This window comes from Acomys russatus, chromosome 12 (genome assembly GCF_903995435.1).
Source record: "Acomys russatus chromosome 12, mAcoRus1.1, whole genome shotgun sequence".
NCBI lineage: Eukaryota > Metazoa > Chordata > Mammalia > Rodentia > Muridae > Acomys > Acomys russatus.
The window spans coordinates 43,715,110-43,742,247 of NC_067148.1; the positions used below are offsets into that span (position 1 = coordinate 43,715,110).

At 51.6% G+C, this 27,138-nt stretch overlaps 1 protein-coding gene across 1 annotated transcript in view; it reads right to left on the reverse strand.

Annotated features, from left to right (window-relative positions):
- Positions 1 to 1,205: 1,205 nt before the first annotated feature.
- Ankmy1 (ankyrin repeat and MYND domain containing 1) overlaps positions 1,206 to 27,138 on the reverse strand; it is a 49,874-nt gene continuing 23,941 nt past the window's right edge. The window contains exons 6-18 of the mRNA XM_051154369.1: positions 26,780 to 26,996; positions 26,276 to 26,434; positions 24,942 to 25,402; positions 23,885 to 24,056; positions 21,855 to 21,995; positions 21,043 to 21,183; positions 19,225 to 19,332; positions 18,263 to 18,394; positions 17,035 to 17,148; positions 16,559 to 16,724; positions 12,479 to 12,554; positions 11,584 to 11,744; positions 1,206 to 1,603 (exon numbers count right to left, since the gene is read on the reverse strand). Of these exons, the coding sequence (XP_051010326.1) occupies positions 1,488 to 1,603; positions 11,584 to 11,744; positions 12,479 to 12,554; positions 16,559 to 16,724; positions 17,035 to 17,148; positions 18,263 to 18,394; positions 19,225 to 19,332; positions 21,043 to 21,183; positions 21,855 to 21,995; positions 23,885 to 24,056; positions 24,942 to 25,402; positions 26,276 to 26,434; positions 26,780 to 26,996 (2,164 nt within the window). The 3' untranslated portion in view covers positions 1,206 to 1,487. The remainder of the gene's footprint in view (positions 1,604 to 11,583; positions 11,745 to 12,478; positions 12,555 to 16,558; positions 16,725 to 17,034; positions 17,149 to 18,262; positions 18,395 to 19,224; positions 19,333 to 21,042; positions 21,184 to 21,854; positions 21,996 to 23,884; positions 24,057 to 24,941; positions 25,403 to 26,275; positions 26,435 to 26,779; positions 26,997 to 27,138) is intronic.

Here is a 27,138-nt window from a genome sequence, read left to right on the forward strand (position 1 = left end):
TTTGCTTTTGTCACTGGGTTAGGGAGGCTACTGCCAGCACAGTGAACCAAGGCCGGCCCAGTAGTCAGGTCCCCTGGCCCAGGATGGGTATTCTCTGCGGTTGGTCCATGGGTTTGTTGGGCCCATGCCCTGAGCACACCCACCCTGCCACAGCCCTGCTAGTGCCACTTAGACAGGGGTGGCAGGAGACAGACTTGGGCTCTAGGGTGTGAGGACAGCAGCACAGCACCCATGCTGCACAGGGCAGCCAGGATAGTGGCCAAGCTACTCTGTCCTTCCTCAGTGAGGCTCCCTGTCACTCAGCACCAGTGGATAACATGTGTTCTTTGAGTCCTTGTATGAATTAAAGGCTGGAGACCTACAGTGGATGTGACCTCATGTAACTCGGGTGAGACTTCACGTGTGTACATGTGAGGATGGCACATGCACAGATTGGGGCTTGTTGGAAGGGGTTTGAGCCTGGGTTGTGCCCCTAGTAAGGTCCTAGGGTTTCCATGTGGTGGCAATCATTGAACATCTCCAAGTCCTGCCCAGGAAGATGCCAATCTTTGCCAACTGAATGTGCCAACAGTCATGGGAGGAGGGGGCCAGGATACCAGGGCCAGCCAGCCTGCGCTGGCTCCACCTACCTTCCATCTCCTCTAACTCACCTCAATGCACGTGTCATTGTCTTACCCCATAGAAAGGTTCTCATGCCTACCAGGGTGCCTCAGGAGTACCCAGGGGAACAGTGTAGGGGCCAGGGATGCCCTGACACTCCAGTCTGTCCCAAGCTGCAGACAGGTTCTAAAAAGCTTAAGGCATCCAGGGCTAGCTCACCTTCAACTCAAGGAGCTGACCTGTCCTTATGTAAGCACACAGTGCCTACCTCCATGGCTAGAAAGCTCACTTAGTAGCCAGACTTGAAGAAGCCCTGCTCAGCCTGGTGTGGCACATCTGCTTTATCTGGGAGTTGTGGCCCACACTGCTGCCCAAGTACATGTTACAGTGTTGCCACTTGGTGAGCAAGCCTAGGGAGTAGAACCTCACCTCACATGCTGCTAGGCCACACATCTCAGGGAGACCTCCAAAAAGCTCCCAGAAGGGAGGCCCCTCCAAAGGGCACAGCTACTGCTGGGTGTCAAGGTTCCACCCAAGGATACCTGTAGTGCCCCAGGCCCAGGTGGTAGCTTCACCCTCACTCTCCGCCTCCTTGCAAGTCCTGGGAAGTCCTGGTGCCAAGTGGCCCAGATTCTTTCCTGGGAGTGGCCAGGATAGACAGCCATGGAGTGAGGTAGAGGCTCAGTAGAGCCCTGTGGGGGACAGATGGGCAACCAGCTGCTTGCTGGTGACCGCAGATGGAGCAGCGTGTCAGGCAGTCCAGCAGGTTCTCCGCTTTGTGTTCTTCGGGTTCTTTTTGAGCTGGATACACAATGACACCTGCTCCTGCATCTCATCCAAGGTCTTTGTGAGTTCAACATCTGTGGACTCCTGGTTCTGGCCCTTGTTCACGTTCTCTTGAATTTGACATGCAGGGACTTCTGACTCAAGCGCTTTTTGAGTTTGACATGCCTGGACTTTTGGTTCTGCTCTTCGTACTTTTGGGACTGGATAATCATTCTCTCTGAGAGGAAAAGGAGAATATATGAGCCAGGTACCCAACATGGGAGTCAGTAGCCAGGCCCAGAACAGGGCGGGCTCAATGACTTCTACAGCCTTGCCCTTTGAGTACCAGGCAAACGCCATGTCAGCACTTTGCTCTAAGCCCTGCTACAATGCTCCCCATGAGGCTAGGAAGAAGTCCCTTCTCTGCCATCACTATATCTCAGTCTTTTTTATGGGAACCAGGAAAGCACAGGCATGCTGAACAGCCAGCGCTACCCACCCCATCCCCCACCCCTGTGAGCATCATACACACCTGCAGGCAATCCTGCAGACTAGTGCAATGCTTTTAGCCCACACACATGCACTCACCCATACTCATCCATTCACATGCCTGTACAGTTTGAGCCGTCAAAGAATGGTTAGAGAGCCAGCAAGGTGACACTGTGGGTTGGTGGGGTGCTAGAAATCCTGGCAGCAAAGCTGTAAAGTTTGCAGGTTACTTGACTGAGGCACCATGGTGCCTGGTGAGGAACGGAGGCAGTCATTGTTCAGCAGTCTTTCCTCGATGAGGAATACCCCATGTACACAAAACAAATGAATTGCCTCTGAGAGTAAGACTTCAGTGACTAAACGCTTCCCTCTTATGTGTCCCAAAAAGATGAGTAGGATCACTTGTTTCCAGCACAGACCTACTTCTAAGCTCAATCTGATAGAGCACTGAAGTGAGCCAGCCAAAAGTGGGCAAGCCCTCAGAATGTGAAGCATCAACCCACGTAACCAGCCCAACCACCCTGTGTGATGACATGTTAGAAGGGTTGGATTTGACAGGTTACAGGAACCCCTTTCCACCCAAACATCAAAACGGGGGTGTGAATGTTTCACAGTCAACAGTACCTATGTAAGATTTCACATGGACTAGACCCTGGGGTGAGGACAGTCACTGAGAGCTACCGTAACCAGGCAGATAGATCCATGTGCCAGATGTAGAGCTACACCTGTGGTGGAAGATAAGACTGAGTCCACGTTTGGCCAAACACCATGAGGCAACAAGGTTCAGCTTCTCAGGAGAGACTAAGGTTGTACTGCTTCCCAGGCCCCCACAAGAGAGTCAGTGGCTGGTGGCTGTGTACAATGAGTGAATATAAAGGACTTGGAGGGGGTCACCCACATAGAAGCAGTGAGATCCTTTCAGAGAAAGAAGCCAAAAAGCTCTGGAGTGGTAAGCTGAGATTTGTAAATCACAATATGGCAACAGAGTTTGCCACCAGGTTCAGCACCCTGGGAACCAGATGACAGGCAAACCAAAATTGTCTATAGGTGTTACCAGACAGAAAAGGTGGAAAAAATGGCTATAAGGTTAGGACAACCCTTTGAGGATGATCTCAAAAAATAATACTTAGACAAGCCCCAGAAGAGGGGTGACTCAGAAAGCTTTACTTAAAGGCATAATAGCTAAAAGGTATCAAAATCTTGGTATGGGGAGGTTATCCACAGCTATGACACTCAAAGGATTCTAGCAAAATCAGCCTGAAGACGAATGCCTGAGACAAAACCAGGCAACAGCAGATTCATCACATAAGGTTCTCTCTCTCTCTCTCTCTCTCTCTCTCTCTCTCTCTCTCTCTCTCTCTCTCTCTCTCTGTGTGTGTGTGTGTGTGTGTGTGTGTGTCTGTGTGTGTCTGTGTGTGTAGAATTCTCAGCAGAAACCTTGTAGGCCAGAAGGGAATGAGATGATGAAACCAAAGTTCTGAAAGGAAAAATAACTTCCGAGCACTATGCTAAGACAAGCAGCATCCAGAAATTAATGTAAAATAAAGATATTCCCAGAAATAAGCTAGATGAGAGATTTCCAGGCATCATGTCCTAACCATTGCCTAACCAGAAGTGGCAACGGGAACTTGTCACATTGCCTTGATACCAACTAGCAATGTGAAAGCATGAAACTGTGCCACTCTAGGGGAGGAAGTGCATGGCTGGGCTCAGAACACTTGGCAGTGTTTCACCCTGAGTGAAATGTAGCTGTAGAGGTTTGCCAGTGGGCACGCAGTATAGAAAGACTAGCATAAAATGGGGCGGGGAATAACAATATAAAGTTCGCAAAGGAAAAGTCACTAGCAATTTAAAGTAGAAGTTAAGGCTCAGGGATCATTGCAGAATAGGGAGCAGGAAGATTTTATATGGCTAGAGGACCTGGACATATGCTGTAAGATGGTGCCTTCTAGACATGCCGGGGAGCCACAGCCATGAATCTCAAAAACATGGCCACTGAAACAAGACCTGCACAGTGACAATACCAATTAATGTGTCGATATGGGTGGGGGAAATCTCACAAGCCCCACTCTTAGAATAAGAACTACACGCAAGCAATGGCTTCTGGGAAAGGAATAGGTTATCCAACCCCAGGTGGTCAGCCCAAAATGCACATATGCAGCACTAAATGGACTCAGTAGGTTGAATTTATATATGTGTACATGTGTGTATTATGTGACTGATACCATTGAAAATGGCACCTATAAGCCAGGTGTGGCGGCGCATGCCTTTAATCCCAGCACTCAGGAGGCAGAGGCAGGTGGATCTCTGTGAGTTTGAGGCCAGCCTGGTCTACAAAGTGAGTCCAGGACAGCCAAGACTACACAGAGAAACCCTGTCGCAGAAAAGAAAAAAAAAGAAAGAAAGAAAGAAAAGGGCACCTATAGGCTCATATGTTTGAGTGCTTGGGTCCCCAGCTGATGGAGCTCTTGGCGAAGGATTAGAAGATGTGGCCTTGTTGGCAGAGGTGTATAACTGGTGGGCTTTGAGGTTTGGCTTTTTTTTCTCTGCTAAGCTCTCAGCTACTGCTCCAGCACATGCCTGCCTGCTGCCATACCTGCTGCCTGCCATGCCTGCTGCCACACCTGCCTGCTGCCATGCCTACCTGCCTGCTACCATGTCTGCCTGCTGCAATGCCTGCTGCCATAATGGTCACGGACTCACTCTGAAACTGTGAGCCCCCATAAATTCTTTCTTCTACAGAGATTTTAAAATAGGTCCCATGCAAACAGTAACTAAAAGACAACAATAGAAGTGTCTCTATCAGCCCAACAGACTTGCAATCCAAGTCACAAGGTCACTGTATGATCACAAAGAAGGCAATTCATCAAGTAGATATAATTGTAGATACATGTGCATCTAATGTCAGTACATTAAATATAAAAAATGGACACTGAGGGGAATGTAAACAGTAACTTCCGCATCGCACATTCTGTGATGAGTGTATAATCCAGACAGAACAAGGAAACACAGACTGGAAAAATATTGAGGACCAAAGGTGCTAACATGCACAGAGATAAATCCATACACGGCCGAAATATGCCCAAGCATATACACCCAGCTACTCAGCAAGGCCAGAATACGGTGGGGAAATGATGCCCTCCACTAAGCGGTGGCCCCCTACTAAGCGGTGTGCCCGCCCCCACTAAGCAGTGTAGCCTGCACAGGCCTCCTGGCTTCAGTCAGGGGACGCCAGGATCCAGGGGAAAACAGAGGGAACTGGATAGCTTCCCCAGGCTTCAAGAGAACAAACTAGCAGGGGGAGCCACAGTGCAGGCCTCAGCTACACTGCCTCTCCCTGGCTACCTACTGCTCCGTCTCCAGAGAACGCAGCAGCCCCCAGGCTTCCACAGGGAACCCTGGTGCCCATGTTCTAGGCTTCTATCTCCATCACAACCCAAGCTACCCTCTCTGTTGCCATCTGAGACCCTCTTGGGTCCATCCACAGCTCCCAAGCTCTGGATGGCCACCTGGCCTGGACCCTGGCATCATCCCACTCACTCTCCCAAAAGTCCAGGTATGGGAGGGGGTTGAGAACAACCCCTACTGCTCTACAGCCAGCCTCTAGCCCCATCTCCCAGACCCTGCCCTCCCTTGGTACCCCTGTTGACTTCCTAGTCTATATGGAGCCATAATCTCTGTGTCCATAGCCTTCCGGGTCTTGCCTCCCTCAGAGACATCCCCCCTCCAGATACAACTTGTCTTGATCCTGATTGCTGGCCTAGCCATCACATACATACATACATACATACATACATACATACATACATACATACATAGCTACATATATACATACATACATACATACCACTCCTGGCTCTTCCCACTAGAGCCCTGTCTTCATTTCCCACGCTGACCTGGAGTCTATGTGTTCTCTCAAGGCACTGATCCTTTGCCACACCCCATATCCCATCGCCCTGCCTCCTTGCTTCAGCCTCGTTCCCTGTGTACCTCTGAGGGCTCAGGCGAAAGGCAAGACAAAAAGGGTAGGGCAGCTGAGTCTAGCCAAAAGAAGAACCCAAGATTCCAGGTGAACTCTGAGAAGGGGGTTCTGGAGGGACTGATATTGAGACCCGCAGGCCTCAGAACCTATCTGGGAAAGGGAAGCCAGGTCTCAGGGAAAGGGCTCCTCATCTTTCCCAGCCCCCTCAGAAGAGTCTCTAGGTGCCTCAGCTTCATCAAGTACGTCAGTATCTGCCCCCTTTGTCCTCTTTTATCTCACCAGGAACAGGAGCACACGGGCTGGGCCGAGTTATAACCACTTGGGCATGCACTATGTGCTTTACACATTCAAGTTCCTGGGCAGCAACTGGAAGCCATCGGGACGGCAGCTCAGGAGCAGCCTGAAGACAGACGTGTGTTTCAGGCTGCACTGCAGAGGCTAAGCATCAGCTTTGCTCTGCTCATGGAAACCCTCACCACTTTCCCTGACCTTGGGGCGCCTGATGGGGTTTCATGTGCTGTTAAGCAAGCTGGACCCTAAGCTGCATCCAGAACCCCTGCTGCCACAGCTCAGCAGAGGGGGCCCTCAGGAAGCACAGGCCCGGGGCAGGTGTAACTACCCAAGGGCTGCCTGCCTGCCTTTACTTTAGGAAAGTGCCAACCCTAGCGCGAGAGAAGGAACGCATCATCTCCCAACAGGAGTATAGATTCGGGGTGGAGGCTCGGCAGATGAATAGCCAGGACACAGCCTGCTAGAAACAGGGAAGAGCAGCTGTTGAGGCTTGAGGCAGCTCCTGCCCCTACTGTCCCATCCCTGCCTTGGGACAGCACAGAAGGTTCAGCCAGTGGCCTCAATACTATGTCGGAATCCCTTGAAGGTACAAAGAGTGCTGGTGGCAGAAGCCACAGGATGAGTTCTGAGATTCTGGGACAAACAAGTGCTTGGACTTGCTCCTGGAGAGGGCTGGGTTGAAATGCCAGTGGCTAGCAGGTGTCTAGGGGGAGAAGGCCCCTCCCTCCACCTGGCCATGTGCCGGCCTCTCCTACTTCTATCCTTTATGTTCTCAAGTGACCCCACAGCTCATACAGGCCACCTGGCCCAGAATGCCCACAATATCCACAGATTGCTCAACAGCACTGCTGCAGCAGCGCTACTGTGTGGTGAAGAGGAAGGAGGTTCTGCTCTGAGCCCAGCTTTGGGTGTCCCGCCCCTTCCCTGCAGGCAGGAACAGCACTGGCATGGGACCACTTTAGAACTGCCTCACTTTTTCTCCTGTTTCTTGGTGTGATGGTACAGGCCTCCAACTGCTCTGGATTGCAAGCCAGCCTGATCCCATGGATAAGATAACTGCTCTGCAGGGGTTGCCGAGGCCCTGAGAAGATAGGGAAGGGGCTGCTCCTGGAGAGAGCAGAGGTACAGCTTCCTCCTGGGTCTCCAGCACCATCCCTGCCCTAGCATCTCACCTCTTCTCCCTAGAGACAGCTTTCCCAGCTAAGAGAGGTTTTATGGAACATATGCCACAAAGACCCTCCTTGCTCTAATGAGCATCCCCACCCACCCACCCACCCCCTTTAACCCTCAATTCTCTCCGCCATCACACAGCAAATGTAACTGGAAGTTCTGGAATGTGGGTTTCTAAGACACAAAGATCGAGGCATCCAGTCCTAACCCAGAGGGTGAGGGCTCCCAACAGATCATGCTGCTCTGAGCCTGCAGCTAACAGGAAAGGCACAGACAGGGACCCAGTGAAAGCCACTCAGTAGAGGTGGGCACTGCAGAAAACCAAAAAAGGCCAGCATGTCTGGGTGGGGCTAAAGATAGGCATGTGCTGCAACGGCAGGGAGGACAAGGGGTCAGAGCAGCAAGGTCAGGAGGAGTTGTTTAAGGAGTGGACAGAAACGCCAGGAACATCTAGGATGGTGAGGCGGGAGGGACGGGCCTCCACTGAGCTTTGCTTTTGAAGGCAGAGATAAGCTGACTTCCATGGGTAAGATGTGGAAGCCAAAGAGGAGGCAGGTGCAAATGCCATAAGAAGAAACGATGGAACCACAGCCTCACATCAAACCTGGAGCTCTCAGCACTCCCAGGCTCCCCATTGTCTCTCCTTGAAACCAGTCAACTGCAAAGTCCCAACAAGATAATTGAGTTTGATGACCAAATCCACAATCTATCTGAAAAGGTTTCAGGCAGATATGAGTTGGCTTGACCAGCAGACAGGAAAAGGTGTCACCGCACTGCAGGTTGAGGCCACAGAGCTTAGGAGGAGCTTAGCAGTGCATGGGGAGAGGCGTGGATACCAGTTCCTACTGACAATCTTGAGGAAGGCCCAGGCCTTTCAGTTCTAAGCTGATGATGAAATCGTGCCCAATTAAACAATGACATACTAAAATAGCTATAGACACCTGGGCTAAGTCACTCCTATTTGCAGTCCCGTCTGGAGACCACTCCCTCAAGCCTGTTGGGGATGGATACATCTGACAACATAATAGAAGCTTCGGTGTGGTACAGTTTGGGCTGCAAGAAGCCGCTTCAGAGGTGAGACCGAAAGAAGAGTCACTGCCACAGAGGACTCCATATCAGAGAATGAGAAAGAGGATGACAGAATATAAATATTACACCAACACAGATGTCACACGAAGTCACTCTGTGACACAATCTCTGCGAGCACACGTCAGAATATAGAGAAGGTTTCCTGGAAGCCCACAGAAAGGGTGAAAGCCTGACGAGTGTGTGTGTGTGTGTGTGTGTGTGTGTGTGTGAGAGAGAGAGAGAGAGAGAGAGAGAGAGAGCGGAGAGAGGGGAGGAGGAAGAGGAGAAGAGGAGAGATGAGAGAGAGAGAGAGAGAGAGAGAGAGAGAGAGAGACCCTTTGTAGACCGAAGGACAAAATGGCCTGACTAACAGTCTGGCACTTGGGGACACCCTCCAAGTGTAGTAACATTGGTCACAACTAATTTTGAAATGATGGGACCAACACATTAGAAATCAAGCTTTAGGTCACATTAACTGTTCAAGGCAAAGGTCAGCAGAGGGGTGTGTGTGCATGTGTGCAAGCCATCTTAGAGTGCTGTGTGCAAGCACAGATTAAAATCTAAATATAGCCCCCCAAAATGTTTAGAATGAACCCAGGGGTTAATATGATTGTCACTATTATCTCCTATAAAACCACTAGGGGGTGACTGCAAAAATGGCTCAGTGGTTAAGAGCATTGGCTGCCCTTCCAGAAGGCCCCGGTTCAATTCCCAGCACCCACATGGCAGTTTAGAACCACCTAAAACTCCGGTTCCAGGAGATGTGGCGCCCTCTTCTGGCCTCCACAGGCAGCAGCCGTGCATGTGACATATATAGAGACAAGCAGGCAAAACTTTCATACAGGATAAAAACTAAAATGGAAGGATAATTAGCACCTATTTTATACAGAGTAAAGAATGGAAAGGTTTCCATTTGGAGCAAATGTTGCAGAATAAATACAGATATACGGTGTCTACAGCCTTGTTTGGAACAAGTGATGCCCTTACTCTTCAATATGCATATGTGTACATGCCTGGCTAGGCCCCGCATCCCTGCATATATGGAGAGCTGTGGGGGCCCACTTGGAAGGACAGACAATGGGTGACAAGGGCCCTTTCTGGTATCCTGGAAACATTTCATTTGCCTGTTTTTGTTTTACATACGGAGGTGCAGAAGCATCTTCCTTGCTAATAGATGGAGTGGGGTGCTCCTGCAGCTGCTAACACAGGCAACAACACCACAGCCCCCAAGCCCCCACCAGCATTGGCCCTCTGGAACAAGGACCTAGGTCGCCCATGGTGACAACTGATTAGTGCCAGGGGACAAAGTTCCAGCACCTGCCTGTCAAGAGCCCTTCTTGGAAAGCCACGTATGGCTGAGTTCTATAAAGGGACAGCTTGGTCCTCTGTCCATGGGCCTTGCCTGCCACCTCTGTGACCCTCTACCTTAGAGTAGAAATCAAAAACCAGGCAGCAACACTGCTATGCTGCTGTCATGACAAAGGCTACCTAGCTGGGGTCTTCCCCGACACTCACAGGCTCTATAGCTCCTTTCTACCTCTTCCCCAGTGCTGCTCCCATCCACTCTGGTCTCTGTTCCACATCTGCCCCACACATCCTTAGGCCTGTCTACCTTCAGGCAAATCGAATGCTTCAATCCTCACTACCTGCCCTCCCCCCCTCTCGCCATGAACGTGGGTCTGATTCTCCAGGGCAGACTTGCCATTCTTGGCCACACCACCTTGCTCCATCCCTGCCCCTTTATCCTCATCAATCCCCATGACTTCCACTTCCACTGTGGCCCCAGGACAATCCCAGCACATAGCAGACAATGAATGCTGTGCAAGAGCAGCCTGGACCCCATGGGTAGTTAGAGTTGATGGAAGGAACCTTGACAGCAGAGAATGGCTCTTCCTTGGGGTTGGGAGATGCCTACAACTGGGAAAGCCAGTGCCAGCATGAGCCAGGAGCCACCACTGTCCTGTAGTCAGCTCTCTAGCATGGACCCGTGGCCTACCTGTCTACCAGCCCTTCTGTAGAGCACAGGCCAGCCCAGGCCCTATGAAAGACCAACATTGCAGGCATAACTGACATGCATAGGGATTCCAAGACTTGACCCAGATAATGGCAGAGCAGGCTACAGACTTGAGAACACACCATAGGTCACTTTATTGCCATGTCAGAAGGACGAGACTGTTGTGTCATGAAGCTGAAGTAGCGCAGACACTTCTTGCATGAGACCACCACAGGGTGCAATCCTGGGCTCCTCCCCAGGCTCAGCATCAATCACTGTCCCCTTCACTGAGGTCCTGTCACCCTCTAAGACAAGTCTTCCAAGTGGGGCACTGGGTAGAGAAGAGGAGGCACCGGGAAGAGAACATGGAGGGCCACCTGCTGGGCCTGAGCAAGAGTCTCAAGGGATAGATAAGCCTGGACTGTCCCTAGGAGGCCAGCTCCAGGAGCAGTGACCACTAAGCTTATACCAAAATGACAGTCCCTGTGCACACCCCCCCTACTCTCCAGGGGTAAGGAGAGCCCCCACCTCACTGGGCTATGGCCTACAATCAACCCTCCCTATGCTTGGACCAGTGCTTGCAAGTGCTTGCCTGCAGCAATGGCTTGGCAGGTACCGCATCCCTGGGCAGTAGATGATGCCCCAGATTACCAGTGCTGGAATACACCTGCCTTTCACCACCTCAGGAAAGCCAGGGAGAGAAAGAACGGAAGGGGAGGGGACAGAGTCAGGTAGGAGGAGCGGGGATGCCATTATAGAAGCAGATAACTGTTGGGACCCACATGGCTGATAGTTCTAAGAAGGACTGCTAGGCAGACACTCCAGAAGCAGCCCAGATGTTAAGTGTCTTAGGGTGCACATGACTAGAAGAGGCCCCCAGTGACAGCAAAAGTTCTAGGCACCCATGTCATGCCACAGCTTTGCAAGGAAGTGACATGTCCACTTTCCAGGAGGCAGCCATGCATAGTGACATCATGACAGATGAAGAAGAGCCAGAATGGCCCCCTGGCGTGCGCGCGCACGTGCGCACACACACCACACACACACACACACACACACACACACACACACACACACACACACACACACACACACTCCTAGCTGTAAATCCTAGAAAAACATCCTGAACCTGAAGGCAATGGTGACTCTCTCCCCGGGCCTACCTCCTTGTCCTGGGAAGCAGGAGGCCCCTCCCCAGCCTATTCCAAAACGGTATTCAACCTACTCATGGCTATGATGTCATTGCAGTCCTTTTTGTGGAATTCAGCCCAGGCCTTGGTCTTGCAGTACTTGCTGCAGGTCAGGATCCCATAGCAGCGGGGACAGGGTGTGAGGCGGACCCCAATGGAGCGACCACACTGGTAGCAAAACTTGTAAAAGGCAAGTCTGAAACAGAATCCCAAGGTCAGGTCTATGCTCACCCCTGAACTCCTGAGATATCTGTGCCCACCCATCCCGTCAGCAGGGCAGCCCTCGCATATGGACAGAAGACCTGTTATCACCTCCCAGAATGGTCCCCACTTGGTTATCCTGAACAGTTAATGTACACCAGGCCTTTGGGCCCACCATGGGTTCTAGAAAGACTGCTCAAACAAAAACAGTTCAACATGGCAGGCGGGGGCATCTTGCAATCCCAGGGAAATGGGCTGTAGGAAGTACCTGACTGACAGCAGAGGCCTCTGAGCTCCTGTTTGGGGTGAGACTTAAGACACAAAACTCCTCCATTCCCAAAGGAGATGTCCCTCCCTATCACCCTTCTCTCTCCCTGCCCTGTCCCTCAGGATTAAAGTTGCAGATGTCCCCAAGAATGCATGGGTCCTTCCTAGAGGGTGCACAGGTGACTCCTGTGTCACAGAAACTCCCTGCAAGGAGATGTCAGGGGCTTCTTGGAAAGCAAAAACAGCGGTGAGCTGCCCTAGGAGGGGGCCATCATCCTGAGGATGCAGACCTCAACTCTGCCCCACCTAGGTGACACTCAAGACAGCCCCGCTCACTGAGCGTGTCCTGAGACTCCATCTGTGAGCCTCATTCTGACCAGGACCTGGACAAGGCTATGCTACTTAGGACACAGAGAGAAGGTGGCTCCTAAGACTAGTAGGGCCAGAGCCTACAGCACTCACTGCTGCTTTTCCACCGCTGGGCTCTTAGACTGGGTGGAACCTCTCTTCTTCAGCCTGTGACAGGGGGACAGCTCCGCTGCGGAGAGATATGAGTCAGCATCTGGGGAGGGGGAGGCTGCAGCTCAAGGAGGGACCCCCACCCATCCTCTGCACCTGCATGGGGCTTACCCACCTGCAGGCCCTGCCTAGGTCCCCCTTCACCACCCACTTCCACTCAGGATTTGCCTCACTACACCGCTTTAGACAGCCTTGCCCAGTTCACAGACTCTCTGAAGGAGTTGGCCTGATGACCTCCTGTTTTTCTCTGAAGTCCTTTTCCTTGTTCTTTCTCAGAGGCCACTTGCTACTTGCTTAGAAACCTAATTTAGTGCAGTCTGCAGTGCTGGGTAACCTCATCAGCTTGGTGGGATTTAAGAATCACCTAGGAGATGAACCTCTGTGTCAGTGAGGGCACATCTAGACAGGCTTAACTGACATGGCTCCACCAACCCTGGAGATAGGTGGCACCATCCAGTGGGAGAGGAGCCCAGAGTAAATGAAAAGGAGACATGGCCTGAGCACCAGCATTCATCTCTCTCTGCTATGGGACCAAGGAAACAAGGTGACCAGTCACCTCATGTTCCTGTCACCGTGACTTTCCCCTTTTATTTCCCCTTAAATAAATGCTTAAGTTGCATGCATTAGGTGTTTTGTCATCGTAACCAGAAAGGGAACTAAACCAGAAAATCAGTGTTGGCAGGGAGGGGGAGGCTGCTGCTGTGACACATCTGGTCATGTGGGAGGAAATGTAGAAGAGTTTGGAGCTGCAGGGTAGCCAAGTCCTGGACTGTTGTAAACAGAACCCACTGAGCAGTTCTGGTGGGAGTTTGGAAAACCAGGATGCCTGAAGTAACATGAACAAGTAGGCCTCCGTTCATCAAGTTTTCTGACAGGGGATCTGGCTTCATTCTGCCCATGTCTGCGGAATGGGAGGGAGGACTTATTGCTACTGCGGTAACTTCTTTGGCAGAAGACAGCCTGGCCCTCAGGCTGTGGCATGGTCACTGGTCACTGGTCACTGTTACTCAGCTCAGCAGTGAGGAGAGCAGAGCTGGCATGGGAGAGACTATGTGGCTGCAGCAGAACTTGAGCATGAGGCTATCCAAAGTGTCTGGGAGTCCATATAATTCTAGAAAACCCGTAGATGGTTAGGCATGGAGCTGTAGGATTTGGTGTTTGCTTTGTTGGGATTTGGTCTTCTTTTGCTGTCTGTCTTGGATGGTTTTCTATTGCTGTGGTAAGACACCATGACCAAGGCTGTGGTCCTGGAGCTGGCAGTGGAAACAATGGTACACTTCTCCCTAATGACACCCCCCACATTAGGAGCTGAGTTCCCAGTGCAGAGTAGGAGGTCTTCTCAGCTTGTTTCTCCTGGAGTGGAATCCTGCCCTACCAACTGGTGGTCAGAGTCCCAGGATCCTTATGGGCACTGAAACTAAGACTATACCTCTATCCCACAGTGAAAACAAAGTGCAGAAAAAAAAAAGTCTATCTTCCAGCCACATGGGAAGTGCACTCAACCTAGAGTCTGGACTTCGAAGCAGGCAGCCAGAGACAGCATGGAGATTGCTGACCTCCGTGCTCTCTGGAAAGAAAGCCTCCTGTTGGTGCTTTCTTGGCTGTGGCATCCTGGAGTGGGTGTCCTGCCTCCCTGAGTTGGCAATAAAAAGAGGAAGAGTGGGCCCCAGTTTAACATTCAATACGGCACAGAGCTTAACAAATTGTGCTAACTAATCATTTCCTTACACCTTGCACGATCTTTGGATCACTTGTAAAAACCCTACATAGTGGGTGCTGCATTTGTTTTGTTTTGTTTATAAGTTTTGGTTGTCTTTGGTCTGCAGATGATACCAGGATACCATGTCAAAGGTGGATGCTAGACCTGCCATTTTATGAGAGCTATACCTATTGTGGAGGAGGAGGAAGAGGAGGAGGAGGAAAAGGAGGAGGAAGAAGAAGAGGAGAGAGGAAGAGGAAGAGGAGAAGGAGGGGAAGGAAAGGAAGAGGGAGAAGGGGGAGGGGGAGAAGAGAAACTGTCCCTTATACCATAGTGGCCTTCCTTCCCACACCTTTCATTAGGCAGGTCTGCTGACCACGCTCAGCTGCCATTATTTGGGAATGTTTTTGGTTTGCCTTAAAAAAAAAATAGTTTTACTAGCTATAAAAAAAATCTCAGCTGGGAGTAAGCTCTGAGGCTCAATGGTCAAGAGCATTCTTGGTCAAGGCTTCTTTTCCAGAAAGCCTATGTCACCTGCCAGCATCCACATGGCAGTCCCAGGTCCTAGGGAACCACTAGCCTCTTCTGGCATCTCTGGGCACCAGGCACACTAGTGGTACACATACATGCATGCAGACAAAATAATCATACATCTCAAAATATTTAAAGGTAGTTTTTTAAAAGAAAAGTAATGTCTGATGAGAAGCCAACTGTTGATAGTCATTTGAGAGCACATCATTTTCTGATTTTCCCCTAGCCTTTGGGTTTCTGATATTTCATTATAAAAATATTTCTATATTCCTTTGCACTTACATCTCTTGGGATTTCTCCTCTAGAACTTAGAGATTAGCACTTTCAGTGCTGGGCTGGTTGCTCCACTGGTTTCAGAAGTATGCCTGGGACCCGTCAGAGTGAGTCAATCGCTTTGCAGCTATTTGAGGGGAAAGTCCCCAAGGCCAGTGCTTGAGGCTTGCTCTGAACTCAGGGCTGGTCCTCTGCCCTCATTTCTCCTAGTTCTCTCCAGTAGCAAGCCATTCTGAAGTTCAGCCTGTGATACCAGTAGATCAACCCCCTCCCAGGTGCATCTCAGCACCGGGCCTGACCAGCACCATGTGCTACTGAAAAAGAGTCTGTTTCTCTGTCAAAGCTTACTGCTTTACAGCATGGTGGCAAGGCTCTGAAAACAGAGTAAGGAACGGCAAACCTCTCCGTGGGTGACATCCCCCCTTCAGGATCTCCTCTGTATGGAAATGAGAGGTTCTATGGTTGGGTCTTCTCAGATGGGCCTCATGCCTATGAGTTGTTATGGGAGATCAGAGGCCCAGCATTCTCAGTGGTACCCTACCCAAGGCATAACCTGTGCCCCACAGTGGGATCCACATATGAGGAGAGGCATCACCTTCCAGTCACACCAGCCAGAACTCAGCCTCCACACTGTCCAAACTGGACAGCTGCTTGTGTCAGGGTAAGTTTTATGCGTGGGCAGGGACAAAGGTACAAGAATAGTTAGCGACTGTGTGTGTATATGTGTATGTGTACACTAAGTAGGTTCTGGGCAGGGATGTGGCGTGCTAATATGGTAAAGGATGGGAATGTGAATAATGTGTGTGCATGAGAAAGCGTGGTAGTCCAGTGTGTAAGAGTGGGTGTGGGGATGGCTGTGTGTATGTGTGGGCATGGAGCTAGGAAGTATTTGTGGAAAACATGGATAGGTGAAGGTGAGTGTGTGGGGAGGATAAGCATATGGGGGGTTCGGGATATTGGGGTGTGAGCGTACAGGTGGGTAGACATGCATGTGTGCAGCAAGATGTGGCTGGGGGTAGTGGTGTGTTTCTCTGTAGGGGAAGAGTCAATTGTGTATAGTTGTGGCTGGATTTGTGGCTATAAGGAGGGTGTAGAGATTGGCATATATGCAGGGATCGGTGTGGATAAGTGAACCCCACATGTTTTTGTGGTGGGTGTTGGAGTGTGTGTGGGTATTACTTGGGGTGTATGGAGGTAGGGTGTATGGTAGAGGCAGTGACTCATGTGTGGGAGAGGGTTCACGTGGGTGCATGGGTGTATATTGGGGACGATGAGTACATAAGGCATGTGTGGGCATAAGGACATAAGTGTAGGGTGGGCAACCAGGATGTTGTGATAGAGTGGTGGGCACCTGGGCACATGTGGGAAAGTTTGTATCGGAAGGGTTGTGACTGTGAGAGTGCAACCATGAGGGGCCATGGACAGCTGTGGGTGAGCAGACACAGCTCTGGCAAAAGACAGGATGGTGTTGGGGCTAAGTATAGAGCTCGGAGATGCACAGTCTGTTGAGCCTCACCCACCTCTCTTGCTCAGGTACAGTGCCTTCATGTCCAACTGAGCCTCCTTGTTGAAGACGGCACGCCGCAATTGCAAACCCAGGTACTCTAGCAGCCTTTTCCGGGCCATGAATATCTCCCGCTCTGCTGGCATTAAAGCATGGAACGGACAGTGGGCGATCTTCCGGTCCTATGAGAGAATACAGGGTCACCATGGGTCCTTTGAGCTGCCACCCTCCATCCAGCCACACCCAGGGGTCATTGAGGACTTCAGGCCACCCCCAGCCCAGACTGCAGAATGACTGAGTGAGCGGGCCAGCTCTCCATCCTTTGCAATGTGACTGTGAAGACACTGAAGGACAATTGCTCATAGGAGCCCAAAGCACATGTTTACCATCATGCGGTCTCCTGCCCTGGAAGACCAGGCTTGGCTGTGGGCTCCCAGCTTTGCCCAAGAGAAGCCACGTCTCAGAGGGGTCCTGCTCAGAACAAAGCAACACCTGGTAGAATTTGAAGTAGCCATAGTCCACAGCTGTGCCCACCGCCGTCCTGTCACCCTGCGCAAGTATCACGGGCTTCAGGACATCTGCCCCGTAGCTAATGAGCCGGTCAATCTGTAGGACACAGATACTGTCAAGCACACAAGGTGACAGAAGCCATCTTCGACACTGGACTGTCCAGGGCAGCTTCACACATGACCATGTCATGAGGTGCATGGCTCCCAGGTCCTGTGGACACACTTAACAGGTGAAAGACGGCTGAAGGGCACCACCAAGCAGGTGGTCCCCTGCCTTCCACATGGTAGCCATCTCCCATGTGTGTGAGGAAGTCAGAGAGGAATAAGGTAGATAAGGTTGGCCTTCCAGCCCCATCCTGAGATGCCCCTCGCTGGAGAGGCCTCTTTGACTCCATTCATAGTCACAGTAGCATCGAAGTCACAATGGCTAAGACATAGGGACTCTCCTTTACCCGCTGAGGGATGCATGGATAGACAAAGGTGGCATGCACATACAGTGGAGCATCCATAAGCCTTCGGAAGCTACATCCAGCTTTACCCAACTCTGCGGCAACCTGTGCCAGCATGCCGGAGGTACAGCTGCTTCAGCGCAGCCTCCTGAAACCCTCGCTGAGCCATGACTTAGCCTGTATATTCTATTATGTGAGGTGCAAGGTGTGACCAGAGAGTTGTCAGGGTTCACAGTCAAGACAGGAGTACAGTAAAAGAAACTGACAGCTGCAGTTGACTGGCAAGTGAATCCAGGAGAGTGTGGTGAGCAACAGCATGTGGACTAGATGTGGTTTTCAGTCAGTAAACTCCAGCTGGGTGTGGTGGTGGACAGCACTTAGGAGGCTGAAACATAAGATTATAAGTTTGAGGCCAGGTGGGGCTACAGAACAAGAAACTGTCTCAAAAAAAGAAAGAAAGGGAGGAAGGAAGAGAGGAAAGGTGGGAGGGAGAGAGGGAGGGAGGGAGGAAGAAAGGAAGAAAGGAAGGAAGGCAGGCCACAATGTATAAGTAGCCCTGCCGGGTCCAGATACTGTCAACAGCTCAACACTAACCATTTCCCAAGCACTATAGGAGGTGGGTGCTGGATGCTGGATGCTGTATCCTTTAGTCTATTTTAGTCAAGACATGATCTTAGGCTGACCCAGCCTACCCGGCCCTGGACCCAGCCAGTTTCCCATCCCCCTACCTCTTCCCCAGCATCCTCCCATGCTTCCCCTTACCAGAGCAATCTTGTTGTCAGTGCTCCTCTGTTGCTCATAGGCCAAGTCACACACAACACACAAGGCAGTGCCCAGGCCTTTGGTCAGAGGCAAGTTGGGGTCAGCTCCCTGGGACAGGAGCTCCTTTACAACCTGGACACACAGAGAGATTCCTCAGCAACCATAAACCTGGGTACCCGTAGGTCCCACCCATGGGGAACATGGTGGGCGGGTGGGAAGGATCATGCACAAGCTCCTGAGGGAGGAGTTGCAGTTCTGCCCAGGGCCTGGTTCTGACAACATGTTTGTGTACATACCAATGCAGCTGCTCAGAAGGGTCCTGCCCCTGCCTCACTTTCTAGCCTGGGAAAGAGTGTGGCTCTGGGCCAGGTACACACCACAGCACATCCTGCCTGGCCCCTGTGGCCACCCCCCCGCCCCGTTCAACATTCATCAGTATCTAAAACTGTGCTGCATGCTGATTTAGGGCCTGACTCCCCCAGATACAGTGAGTGTAGGAAGGGGAGGACCCTCAAACCAGAGGCCCTGTTCAAAACCTATTGCTCCTAGTGGTGCCTGCCTTCCCACAGAAGGCGCTCAGTAAGCAAAAGTTAAATGAAAGAAGAGACGGATGAGAGGCTTTGGGTGGGTAGGCCAGTGGGAGGGTGGGTGGATGAGTAGGTGGGTAGGTCGATGGGTGGCTAGGTAGGTGGAGGAAAGCAGGCTGAATAGCTATATGGTTAGATTGGCAGGTAGCTAAATGGGTTAGTAAGCGGGGAGATTGGGCAGATGAACCAGTAGATGGGGCAGAGGAAAGAATTACAGAGTGGCCAAATGGAGGAAGTGGGTCAATGGTGGCAGAAATGGCATAGCTGCCTGGTGCACAGTACACAGCAGCTGGGTACACAAGAGCCAGGGGCACAAGGCAGGCACTGGGTGCACAGGTGCAGAGGGGTCAGGTTCGTGGGTGCTGATAGACTCACCAGGTCATTCCCACTGGCAATGGACAGGGAGAGCGGGGAGTGGCCGCTCCACAGCATGTTTGGATTCGCTCTGTGGGAGAGAAGGAGCCGGACTATGTCCCTGGCGCACTGCGGGAAGAAAGGCAGAAGCACATGAAGTCAGAGGCGTCGCTCCCAAGGAGCCCCTGCACACACACCAATGCCACAGATATAGCCAAGCCAAGCCAAGCACTTGGCTGCCCACTCCTTGCACCAGCACCACCAAAACAAAAGCTCCAAAGAGGGACACGGGGCAGGGGGCATGGAGGCTCCTCAGGCAGACTCCAAACATTCATTTATAAGAAGTGAGCAGGAAAGGCGCTGGTGAGTAAATTAGCTGGAAGTATGTTTTCAAAGGACAGAGGACTTAACATGACCATATCAAAGGCCCTGACCTTTGACAGGGATAATGGAGGGAAGTTCCTTCAGCCAGGACTACTTGTGAGTCTCCTTCTCCCAGGACTGTTGGTAACCAGTGGTCCCTCTTATTGGCCACACTGCATGGACTCCTCTCTAGGTGTCTTACATGCTCTGCCAACATTTTACCCTCAGGATGTGACAAACCCTAGGAGCTGGGACCAGTCTCCTTCCCCAGCCCCTTTCCCGGCAGCCTCAGCTACCAGGCCCATGATGCCAGAAATCTGTGGAGGGGCTCTTTGGAAAGTTTTCTCCATCTTCAATGGAGAATGTAGGTATGATAGCTGGGCTACTGTAGCCTCTGACCTTCGTGCCCTCACCACAGATGTCCCTATGACCTAATGACTGTTTTCCCATAACTTCCAAATCTGAAATACACACAAGTGGGAAAATGTTCAGGCCTAGGCCTCACGCTGGCCAGAGCTTTGATCAGCCTGCCTTCTTAGAATCTCCTGGCCCCTGTTCCCAGCATGGATTCACAGCTGCTCCCTGGGGTCCTGGTGAGGATGGCAGGACCCTAAGTCTAGCTCCTTCTCTGCCCTCTAAGGATGCTCTGATCTGATGGGCCAGTTGCTGCCTCTCACCTCCCCAACATTACTCATGAACCTGCACTAATGCCCTAGAACTCCCCTCCCCCAGGCTCCTGGTTTCCTGACCTGCCCTGGCCACTCAGTCTCCTCCAAGTAGTTCCCGGTACCAGGTACTAGCGTTGCTCAGATTGAGTCCCAAGGCAGATGGGAGCCAAGTGGATGCAGGGCTAGGGGACACATGCATTGGAGTGAGAGGATGACTAGGGGATGGGGGGAGTTGGTAGTCCCTCGATCCCATGCATGTCTGACTTAAGTGAAAAAGTAATGTCACTTGGCATTGCAGGCTAAGCAAGATGTGGGTCCACGCATGGCCGGGGAGCACCTTAATGCATGGGTACTCACAGGCCCCTTTTCATGTTTTCTATTCACTTTAACCTACAGAGTTCAACTCTGTTTGGAAAACGGTGGGTTTTGTGGTGGTTTGGAAAACCCAGCCCAGCAGCTTCGGAAGCACTGGCCTGGACACAACAGCCAGTTGTGTCCCAACCCAAATCAGGAAGCCAGCATAGCAAGGGTACCCACTCACGCCACAGCTGCCATCGCCTGCCCTGGCCTCCTACAGGGACTCACAGGTGCCCCGTGTGACACCCAAGCATGCTCATACTTGTGTAAATACATGGACACCCACACCACAACTTACAGATGAAACTTACATGCCCTTCACATTTGAACGCAGCTCTTGCCTGGCCTAAGGTCCCTCGTGCAGCAACCCTTGGGCCCAGGGCTCAGCCCATCCCTTCCCCCCACTGTCACACAGCCCAGCCAACCCAGATCAGGGCCCCACGTTGCTCACTTTCTTGTTGTCCTCTCGCTCACAGGCCACATGCAGAGGCGTGCGTCCACCCTCCTCTGGGACTATCGTGTGCACAGTATAGTAGTTGCTGGGTGGGCCTGGCTCGTTATTGAGCTTCAGGCTTGAGGGCAGGAGGTCAATCTGTGGAAAGCACAAGGCTTTCAGACAAGTCCTGTGTGTCCTTCTCCCCAGAGTGCCCGCTTTCAGGCTATAGATGTGGCTCTAAAGCCCCCACACAAGAGCCTCTGAATCCCCCTTGAACTGCCCTGAGTGCCACAGCACTCAAAACACTCTCTAGAGTGCTGGAGTCACAGGCAAGCACCACCAACCCTGTTTTGTTGTGGCGATGGTGGTATTTTTGTTTTGCTGCTGTTGTTTGTTGTTTTGTTTTGTTTTCTTGTGGTGCTAAGAGATGGAGCTCGGGGCTTCTGCATGCTAGGAAACCACCACACTACTTGAGCCCCATCCCCAGTCTCTCCTCCTTTGGAGACAGGGTCTCACTATGGAATTTACTACATAGACTAGACTGCACTGGAACTCACAGAGATCTGCCCACCTCTGCCTCCAGAGTACGGGGAATCAAAGGCATGAGCCATCATGCCTGACTAGACCCCCAGCCCTTAACCAATCATTTTTGCCTGGATTCTCCCAAGTGTGCCAGCGCTGCTTCTCCCATAGCCACTGTTGCGTGCTTATCCACTTAGCCTGCCCACACCAGGAGGGGCCATGGCCAGGAGCACAACCATCAGTAGCTTTTTATCACTCCTCCCCCTTGTCGGTAGGCACAGCTACAAGTCCATACAGAGCCGCACCTTGCCAGCTTTGTATATGCAGTCCTGGTCGGCTGCCTTGGCATCCACGTCAGTGACTGCATGGAGCAGAAGCTCGGTGATCTTGACACCCTCCTCCCCAGGAAGTGAGGCTGCGATGTGGAGCGGTGTCAGGGACTGCAGCTGCAGAGGAAGTGCGGTAAGAATGAAACCCTGTCTGCGGCCAGGCAGGTGACGTCAAGGTCCTTGTTGTCTCAGGCAACAAGGTGGCTCAAAGGAGATGCCTTACTGTGACAATTTCAGGCTCCATTGACACCGTCTCCTTCTCACCAGCCCCATGGGCACAAGACAAGGAGGCCCAGGAGGACGTGACTGATGAGTGGATTGTAACCCACCCACATCCAGAGCCACAGCTGTGAATGCTAGGCTTGGACCCAGTTGTTTTAGGCCATCTGTCTGACGCTTTCTTCTAAGGGTAGCCCCTCCTTGTCCCTGCCAAGCCCTGGCTCAGGTACCACCACCAGGAGCCACATAGCTCCTGACCAGCCTTCTGACTCCTCCCCCCACCCCTCACTGTCTGAAGTTGGTCCCCGATGGACTATCTCTGAGCTCCAACTGCTCAAGGTCACAGAGCATCCTGTTCTCAGAGTAAATACCAGCAGCTGAGACAGCCTAGCCAGAGCAGCCAGGCCATGGCCAGCAAGACATCCTCTACTTGTCCCCAGCCCTTCTGTATGATCTCATTCAAGTAGAAAGGTGTCCCTGGAGAATCCTCTCAAGTCAGGGTACCATTAACCCAGAAAGCAGAAAGAGCCCACAGTGGGTAGGTGTGATATGGGGAGGGAGGAATATTCCAACACTGGAAACCTGGCAAGGTAGCATTAGTTCTGCATGGCATATGGCCTGGGGCAAACCCCTGCAGCTGCTGGGATCAGAACCACAGACTTCAGACAAAAGAATGAAGTGTAGCTGACACCACTGAGCTGCGGTGAGGTGGTGTTCTTTAGCCTGTGTCATGGGGCAGTCCAAGAAGGGACACTGTGGTGAGATGGGAACTGTGCAGGAAGCTTAGCCTCACCTTGACCTTCTCCCTAGGGCACAGGGCCTGGGTGACTTTCAGGGACATTGGGAGTTGAGGTAGTGTGGTTTCTGTGCCTGGGGAAGGTACTTCCAGAGCTATGGCATGGGGAAGGCTGGAAGGGCCAAGCAGGGCTGCATGGTGCCCACTGCTCAGGAGGATTGGGTATGAAGGTTTAAACAAACTGAGCCCTGAAAGCCGAGAAGTCCACCAAGAATCTCCATGGCAGCTCTGGGTTTCTGTTCTCAGAGTTCCAGGGCTGCACATAGGCTCATGTCTCGAGAGCAGTGTGCTTGTCAAACACGTTTCCCAAGAGATGAGCCTGGCTCAAATGGGAAGTAGCTGGTGTCTGCTAGTGCTGCGCAGACCACTAGCTTCCAGTGTGGCCCGCAACAGTGCTCAGCCTGCAGGAGGGTCCACAGGAGGCAGAAGAGGCACAGGCCTTAGTCAAAAGGCAACATAGACACAAGTGTGTGGGCAGGAAATTCAGGTTTGGTTTTTGCTGACAGGATTTGCTGGGCTAAGGGACTTTAAACATAAACAATTTGCATCAATTCCTTCTGTCTCTCCATGAAGCTGAAGCCATTGTGAAAGAAAGTGGGTCTGGCCTTTGCTCCCCCACATAAGCCCTTGTCTTATGTTTGTTTCAAACACAGGGAAGGGAGTGCATTTAAAAAAAAAAAAATACACATGTCATGGAGCACTGTAAGAAACAGCACTCTTTCAGAGCCATATCTAGTAACACCATGAAACCGCAGTGGTAAGCCACCTTTCTCCTGTGATGTCGCCAATGTCACACACACACACACACACACACACACACACACACACACACACACACACACACACACCAGGTGTTTACAGGCATAGTGAACAGCAGCCCTACTGCTGGCCCTAAGGAACTGGTGGGGGGGCTGTGAAGAGGAACCTGGGAGTCTGTGTGTGCCCCACATCTATCCATGCGGCAGAGGCCCCTCTGGCCACTGACACCTACCTGTGGAGGATACTGAATATCAGTCCGGGCCCCACTCTCCAGCAGTAGTCTCACCCCATCCACATCCCCAGCCTTCACGGCGAGAAACAGGGCCTGCATGGGCACTTGACATAGGTTTGGATCAGCACCTCTACGCAGAAGCAACATGATGGTCAGCCAGCGGTTTCTGCGCCTGTAGGTACCAGAAGGACAGCATCATGGGATGGAGGGAATATATAGAGTGGTCACCACACCTGTGATTGGGACACATTTCTCTACACAGGAGATGAAGGGTGCTGACAACATAGACATGCTGAATACTCCAGTAGTCTTTCTTGAAAATACCCAAGGTCAGCCTTTCCAAGGCCCTGGTCCTCACCCTCAGAGGCCTGGAAGCATAGCTAACATCAGACCTCCCTGTGTGGCCTACCCCAGCCAACCTCAGCTTTGGTCCTGCAGGGCTTCAGCCTAGAATGGGTCACTTAACCTCACTGAGGTTCCTCATGAGATGAGAACTGGCCCCTCCCGGGGTGGGTGCCTAACAGTGAGGCACATATGCACACACCACACACTGCCCATGTATGTTGAAAATGCAGCCCCATCACAGTGCCCTTGCAAGAATGCTGTCTTAGTTAGGTGGTGAAAAAGCAACTTGGAGAAGAAAGGATTTCCTTTATTGTCCCCTCCCAGGTAACAGTCTATAACTGAGGGAAGTCAGGGCAGGTTCTGTTCTCAAGCAAAGCAAGAACCTCGAGGCAGGAGCTGATGCAGAGGCCATGGAGGAGGAGTACTGCTTACCAGCTTTCTCCTCATGGCTTGCTCAGCCTGCTTTCTCATACAACCCAGGAGTGGCAAAACCCACAGTGATCTGAACCCCTTTATTTCAACCATCAATCAAGAAAATGCACCACAGGCTTGCCCACGGGCCATTCGGGTGCTGGCATTTTCTCAGTTGTGGTTCCTTCTTCTAGCTTATGTTGACATGAAACTAGCCATCACAGGTTCCCAGAGCTGTGATGGGTACCCATAGGACCCACAGGACTCATCCTGGAAGCAATCTTCTAACCCAGTGACTTACTCAGCCATGGTCTGTGCCATTTTCCTCACAGTCCCTTTGTCAGAGAAGGTGGGGACCTGCAGCAGTGAACTGTAGGCCTGGGCACTCTTCTCCAGGATGTCCTTGGAGACATGGATAGAGTAGTTTCGCAGGCACATCGTAGAGTCGAAGTTTGTGTCAACACTGAACAGGGTGCTGGCATCCACATTTTCTACCGTGTCCTCCAGGTCTTTCTCTACCTCACTGCTGTTAGTCTTCACTGAGGAAATGTCTCGCTTATGAGGCACGCTCTTCCAGTTGATCGACTCCCGGGAGTGATCGGTGCTCAGGGCCAAGCCATCATCCAGGCTACTTGAGAGGTGCAATGGTGACCTAAATTCCTCTCCACCTGCGGTGGACAGGCTCACATCATAGATATAATCTATGCTTGGATCCCCAAACAGGAATGAAATTTTGGAGGTGACCATGGCTTTGGGAGGTTCCTATGACAAAGCACCAAAAAAAAAAAAAAAGTCTCATTAGAGGGAGAAACTGAAGCCCCTGTCTCCACAGCAGCCCCAGTAAGAACTTGAGTGGTGGCTCGGGCCTCCTTCAAACTCTACACACCCTGCAGGGGCAGGAACAACTCTGAAGTCACTGCCCTCAACTGAAGTAAGCAACTACTGCTCAGGGCTCACAGTGCCATCAGTGCCTCCTGAGCCTACAAAACATAAACTATTTAGAACCAAGCACTACTGTACAAGCCAAGGAGTAGCTGCTTGGTGAGACAACCCACTCTGGTTATTCATACACACAGGGCAGACCCTGTACTGGATACTTCATGCTAAACAAAATGACATCATTAAACTTAATTTTGCCACTTTGTATTTTTAATATGACTACTCAAAAAATCTAATTATATATGTGGCTTCTGTTGCAGCTTAACTTATATTTCTGCCCAGTGGTGCTGCTTCACATCTTCTCTCCTTAGGCCCCTTGGCTCTCAAAGAGAAGTCCCTAGACTGCTGACTTCCCCATAGCCAGGAATCTGTTAGAAATACAGATTCTCTGCCCCACGCCCCACAGCCACACTGTCAAGAAGGTCCCCCTTTCCAGCATGTTGGGAGGGGCATGCACTCCAGGCTGCAATGCATGTGGCCCATAGGGAACGCACGCCCCTTGGTACATGTGGCATGGCTTGGGATGCCTTTGGGAATTCTTAGGCGCCTTCCTCTGACCTCTTCCCAGGTAGAATTATCTTTCTATTCCTATATGGCCTTGGTTCACACATCAGGGAGGTGGCTGTGGACGTTTAGGTAGAGAGACAGTAGGATGCATGGCAGATGGTGATGGCATGGTGGCCAGCAGGGCCTGACCTGAGGCAGGGTCCTCTCAGCAATGTTGGGATGAAAAGATTTGCTGGGGTAGTAGTGGAGGAAGCACATGTTGAGGGGTGTGAGACCCTCATCCGAGCACTTGTTCACATCAGCCCCATAATCCAGGAGAAGGTTGACAACGTTACGATGACAGTGCACCTACAGAGTGACAAGATCGGACTCATGAATACAGGAAGCAGGGCCTGAAGAGGACGCCCTGGCATCCATGCTGCCCCTCATAAGGCTTCAGTATAGCAGGGCACACAATACTTGTGTTTAGCTTTGGTAAAGGGACAGTCAAGTGTGTGGTAGAGAAATGAATAGACCACTCCCCGCCTGCCTCCATTTGGCTTTGAACATCACACTTGGGTCGTGGGATTTTGCTTAGCAGCAAGGACTGGCCAGTTCCTATCAGACACTTGCTGTTAGAATGGGCCACACGAGGGAGCCCACAGGCCACTGCTCACACAGGGATGGGGGTGGGGGGTGGGGAGAAGGACTTACAGCGGCAGCAGCAAGTGCGGTGTAGCCCTTGGAGTCAGCCACATCAGCAGAAGCAAAGTTGTCCCTCAAGATTCCAAAAATCCAACTATAGTCCCCTTCCTCAGCCTTCAGGATCATCTCCTTGGAAATCTGCTCTTTGGGGCCACTGGGCCCAAAGCTGCTACGGTTCCCCGCAAGGATGTCAGCTATGTTCCAGCTGGTATAAGCATTCTTGTTCCTGGCAACACAACACCTTCATTGGTATTAAGAATGTGGATAACCCAACTCCATTCCATGAAAAAGAGGCCAGGGCAGGAGAGGGGCTACCTCCTTCCACCCCTCATTCTTCTGACCCCTCAGATTTCCCCTTCCAGGCTTAG